General features: G+C 40.1%; 1 protein-coding gene across 1 annotated transcript in view; it reads right to left on the bottom strand.

The window, feature by feature from the left end:
- AMDHD1 (amidohydrolase domain containing 1) overlaps nt 1-5696 on the bottom strand; it is a 36979-nt gene that overhangs the window by 26045 nt on the left and 5238 nt on the right. Inside the window, exons 2-3 of the mRNA XM_007949757.2 lie at nt 2486-2592; nt 283-347 (exon numbers count right to left, since the gene is read on the bottom strand). Of these exons, the coding sequence (XP_007947948.1) occupies nt 283-347; nt 2486-2592 (172 nt within the window). The remainder of the gene's footprint in view (nt 1-282; nt 348-2485; nt 2593-5696) is intronic.

The raw sequence follows: 5696 nt of genomic DNA on the forward strand, positions 1-5696 counted from the left end.
AAGTAGGATTGCCCAACCTTCCTTCCGAGGAGTGGCTGGTGGGTTTGAACCGCCAGCCGTCTGGTTAGCAGGCAAGTGTCTTAGCCATTATGCTACCAGAGCTCCTTACAAATAAGTTAATTTTGTTGTAATTCATTTTCCACTGTTCAGGCCACTAAAAATAGCCATTAAAAAGACATGTAGATATATGCTGCAAACCCTGATATAGCCTGTGAACTTTTTAGAAAGAGATTTGCCTATATTTGTGCTTTATTTCTATTTGCCATCATTTATTGCACTTACCTTCATTGCAAACTCATGAACTCTCTCACCAGCCCAAACTGGGTGTGTGTGTGCATCCACCAAACCTATAATCAATAAATTAAGGCATTGTTAGTTAGAAAATAGAAAGAGCTTAGGTAACAAGCAGACTATACTACTGCTCTTGGGGAAGCATTGTCATTGTTGTTGTTGTTGTGTGCCATCTAATCGAACCAGACTCATAGCGACCCCTCCTTGGGTTTCCGAGGCAGTATCACTATGGAAGTAGATTGCCCTATCTTCCTTCCAAGGAGTGGCTGGTGGGTTTGAACTACCAGCCTTCTGGTTAGCAGTCAAGTGCCCTAGGCACTATGCTACCAGAACTCCCTGGGGAAGCATAATGGTGGTCATATGTCTTGGAGGAGCTTGGAGGAGGAAGGAATTTTCAGGTTTCCTTAGAGAGTATCAAGTCCACAGGAAACAAGAAAGCCTGACCTGGTTGGGCTAGATGGCTTTTATGGAGGAAGGTGACTCACATGATGATGTGTATCCCTTAAGGAAATATAAGGCCTTTTGCTCATTAATTCCAAACTCAGCAAGCAGGCTTTTAAACCAGGATATCAAACACATTAGTTGAACAAAAGCAAGGAATAATTTGGGTGTGAAAACAGAATAATTAAGTCCCCCCCAAATGTGTGAAGGAAAAATATGAGATCAGAAATCTGAATCTTTCTTCAAGAAAGAAATGTATTTTAAATAAATACATTCAATTAAAGCAATCATTTAGAACTTTTGTTCATCCAGGTATATATACTTCAGTAAAGTGTTTCTTCCCAGAATATCTAAAGTACCTTATGGATTAAATAGGAGTACCTGGGTGCTACAAACAGCTAATGAACTGAGCTGCTAACCAAAAGGTTGGAGGTTCAAGTCCACCCAAAGGCACCTCAGAAGAAAGGCCTGGCAATCTACTTCCAAAAGGTTACAGCCACTGAAAACCCTATGGAGCATTAGCAGTTCTGGTTGAACTAAAATCAAAGTCCTTATACAGATTGCTTTCAACTAGATTCTGTTCTTTCTTATAAAGGTTCACTCCAACTTTGTCTTCTGACCCCCAAAGGCCAGAATGTAGAAGTTCTGTCAATGACACACATTTTATAAACACAAATCCTAACCCCTATGTTATATAGGAGCTCTGGGAGCTCAATGGTTTTTGGCTGCCAACTGAAAGGTCGGTGGTTCAAACCTGCCAGCCACTCCGTGGAAAAAAAGACCTGATCTGCTCTCCTAAAAACTACAGCATAGGAAACCCTATAGGCCAGTTCTATTCTGTCAGGTAGGGTCGTTGTCGGAATTGACTGGATAGCACACAACATGTTTATGTAGAACTCAAAAATTTGTGACTTATTTCAGATGATTGTACAAAACCAAAAAAACATCATCACTCTAAGAGATTACAATGGTTACTAAACTGATTCTGTCTTTAACTGAAAAAAAAAAAAAAACCAACTTCTAAGTTTGTTACTGTTTTCTGTTGCCTTTTCCATGTAGATCTGGGTCCTTTGTTTCACACGCCATCCAGTATTTGAGACAGTAGTTTGCTCTGTTTGCCTCTTTTATGTGATGGATTCAGGAGCCAGGAGATGCAAAGGTTAAAGCGTTCAGCTGCTAGCCAAAAGGTCAATGGTTCAAACCCACCAGCCTCTCCAAGGGAGAAAGATATGGCAGTCTGTTTCTGTAAAGGGGACAGCCTTGGAAACCCTACAGTGACAGTTCTACTCTGTCCTATAGGGACGGTTGCTATGAGTCAAAATGAACTTGATGGCAACTGGCATGCAATGGAGTAATAAAGTTATTCTGACAGTTTTGAACCTTAAACACAAGAGAAACAAGCTGGTTTCTCTTCAGTGTGTCAATGGGAGATGGTAGAGGATTGACTCCCAGCTTATCCCTTCCCAGCTCAGCAACCTTGCTTGGGTAAGCAATTTCACACCTATCTTTCAGTTTTCTAATCTGTAACCTGTAGATAATGATATGCACATTATAATGCTACCATAGGATTTAACATGAAATCATGTTTGTAAAGGGTCTAGACAGTCAATAGTAGTAATTTGATAAATGGTAGCAATTAATATATCTAATATTATTGTGAGATCTATTTAAAAGAAGCTGTTACTCTTCCTCTTTACATTATTACAGCAAGTGTTAAAATGTCTTCAAGACTTACAGAAAAAGAGGCAAGTACCTGGTAAAATACATTTCCCAGAACAGTCAATTCTTTCTTCAAAAGTTTCTTCAGAAAACTGTCTTTGAATAGCATCAGCAGGTCCAATGGCTTTTATAAACCCATCCCTGAAGAAAAATCAAGAAATATTTGCTAAAGTTTTGGGAAATATTGTGAGAAACCCAACCAGTAACTTAAAACATGTTATTGGATGTCTTTTGGTTCCAATAGTTCAGCATTTATTGTGTTGCCATCTTGAATCTTTGTCTTTGGAAGTGTCCCTAGCCACATTCAAGACAAAAAGTCAGCCTATGTAAAACAGAGATTGTAGTTGTTCCCAAGATCAATGTTTCCTTTTATTATAATAGTACCTAGATACATTATCACCCAGAATAAAGACTACAATTCCCATCCACCCATCAGCCAGGTTTGATTATGTGACCCGGTTCTGGCCAATAGGATGTCAGGTAGAAGAAATGCCTGGCACTTTCAAGTAAAGGAGGCCTGGTGGTACAAATGGTTAAGCTCTTGACTGCTAACAGAAAGGCTGGTGGTTTGAATCCATCTAGTGGCTCTGTGGGAGAAAGACCTGGCAATCTGCTTCCATTAAGATTATTACAGCCAAGAAAATCCTATAGGATAGTTCTACTCTTTCACATGGGGTCACTGAGTCAGAATCAACTTGATGACAAACAACAACAACCTTCAAGTAACCTAAGATAGGCAGCTAGTATACACTCTTTACCCTCGTTCTTCATTTTCTTCCTGTTTCCTACTACCTACATAGTGGCCACCATACCTGGAGATGGAGCAGCCATCTTGGATCATGATGTGGTCAAGAAGTCCATGTACACCAGAGCAAGGATGGGGAGGCCTAGATCCTGATGCCTAAGTGAAGTGTGGCCATTAGTAGCCCTGGACTCCTGCCTCTGGATTTTTACAGAGGAGAGAAACAAAATCCCATCTTGTTTCAGCCACTCTTATTTTGGGTCTTTGTTACTCACAGAATATTGTTGTTGTTGTTAGGTGCTGTTGAGTTGTTTCTGACTCATAGTGACCCTATGCACAGCAGAATGAAACACTGCCTGATCCCGCGCCAGCTCCACGATCCCTGCTATACTTGAGCCCATCGTTGCAGCCACTGTGTCAACCCATCTCTTTGAAGGCCTCCCCCTCTTTCGTCGACCCTCCACCCTACCAAGCATGACATCCTTCTCCAGGGAATGGTCCCTTCTGACAACATGACCAAAATAGGTGAGACAAAGTCTGGCCATTCTCACTTCCAAGGAGCATTCTGGCTGCACTTCCTCCAGGACAGATCTGTTAGTTCTTTTTGCAGTCCATGGTACTTTCAGCATTCTTCGCCAGCACCACAACTCAAAAGCATCAACTCTTCTTTGGTCTTCCTTATTCATTGTCCAGCTCTCACATGCATATGAGGTGATTGGAAATATCATGGCTTGTGTCAGGTGCACCTTAGTCCTCAAGGAGATATCCTTGCTCCTCAGCACTTGAAACAGTTCCTTCATGATTGACCTTCCCAATGCTACATGTTGTCTAATGTCCTGACTGCTGCTTCCGTTGGCATTGATTGTAGAACCAAGCAATGTGAATTCTTTGACAACCTCAATCTTCCCTCCATTTATTGTGATGCTGCTCATTGTTCCAGTTGTGAGGATTTTTGCTTTCTTTATATTGAGATGTAATCCATACTGCAGACTGTATTCTTCAACCTTCATCAGTAAGTGCCTCAAGTCATCCTAACTTTCAGCAAGCAAAGTTGTATCATCTGCGTATCTTAGGTTGTTAATGATTCTTCCTCCAATCCTGATACCACGTTTTTCTTCATATAGTCCAGCTTCTCAGATTATTTGCTCAGCATATAGATTGAATAAGTGTGGAGAAAGGATACAACCCTGACTCACTCTCTTCTTGACTTTAAACCATGTAGTGTCCCCTTGTTCTGTTCGAACGACAGCCTCCTGGTCAAGGTACAGATTCCTCATGAGTACAATCAAGTGTTCGGGAATCCCATTCTTCTCAATGTTATCCATAATTTGTCATGATCCACACAATCAAATGCCTTTGCATAGTCAATAAAACCAAGTAAACATCTTTCTCGTATTCTTTGCCTTGAGCCAAGATCCATCTGACAACAGCTATCCACATCCTCTTCTGAATCCAGCTTGCACCTCTGGAAGTTCTCTGTCAATATACTGCTGCAAATGTTTTTGAATTATCTTCAATAAGATCTTACTTGTGTGTGATATTAATGATATTGTTCTATAATTTCCACATTCTGTGGGATCACCTTTCTTTGGAATGGGTACAAATATGGATCTCTTCCAGTCAGTTGGCCAGGTAGCTGTCTTCCAAATCTCTTAGCATAACTGAGTGAGTGCCTCCAATGGGGCATTCCGTTTGTTGAAATATCTCAATCGGTATTCCAACTGAGATATTAGTGTCCCCTAAATTGAGATAAAGGGCTAAAATTCTAAGAGCTGGAAAAGCAAATGAAAAGAGGGGATTAAAAATGGGATTGAGGTAGCTTGGATACTGTAACTGAATGTAAGATTAAAGGAGCAGAAGTTGGGTGAAAAGAATAGATATGAAAGGAAATGAAATAATGACTGCAAGAGTTAAGAGAAGGGCAAATTTAAAGTTAGAATATGAAGTCAAAATTTGAAATTTCATTAAGTATCCTTATTGTTACAACTCTTCATCAAGAATGACTTTTATTTGACCCAAGCATTTCAACTAGATAATCCATCCAACATTCAGTGAATCTGGTGGTAGAAAAGACCAGCAGGATTAGAAACTGAATTTTGAATGGGAAAGTACAAAAAGACCTCTCTAGGACTATTTTTCCCTCTTCTATCAAAATTATGTCTCATTTGTCATGGAATTATCTTAGCCAGGAGCTAAAAAGGCAAAAAAATCTGATAAACTATTTCACGCAAAGAGTTAATGACTGACACTGCTTTAAGAGGGGTTGTTTGTGTTTTAACAAGATCATGTCTAAGAAATAAATCTCTAATAGCCTTGCTCTGGGTGGAAAAATTGAAGGCATTGGGTCTTTCTTTCTGACCCCACTAATATCATGATTATTTACCATTGTAAGAATGTGCATCTTGGAAGAGTTCTGGCAAGATGGCAGACTAGGCAGAAAGATTGCACAGACCCTCTTCAACAAAGAAAAGGGAAACCAATTAACACAGACACAGAAGATAAT

Source organism: Orycteropus afer, unplaced genomic scaffold (genome assembly GCF_000298275.1).
Source record: "Orycteropus afer afer isolate SDZICR_OR568_19922 unplaced genomic scaffold, OryAfe1.0 scaffold00253, whole genome shotgun sequence".
In the NCBI taxonomy this organism is placed as follows: Eukaryota; Metazoa; Chordata; class Mammalia; order Tubulidentata; family Orycteropodidae; genus Orycteropus; species Orycteropus afer.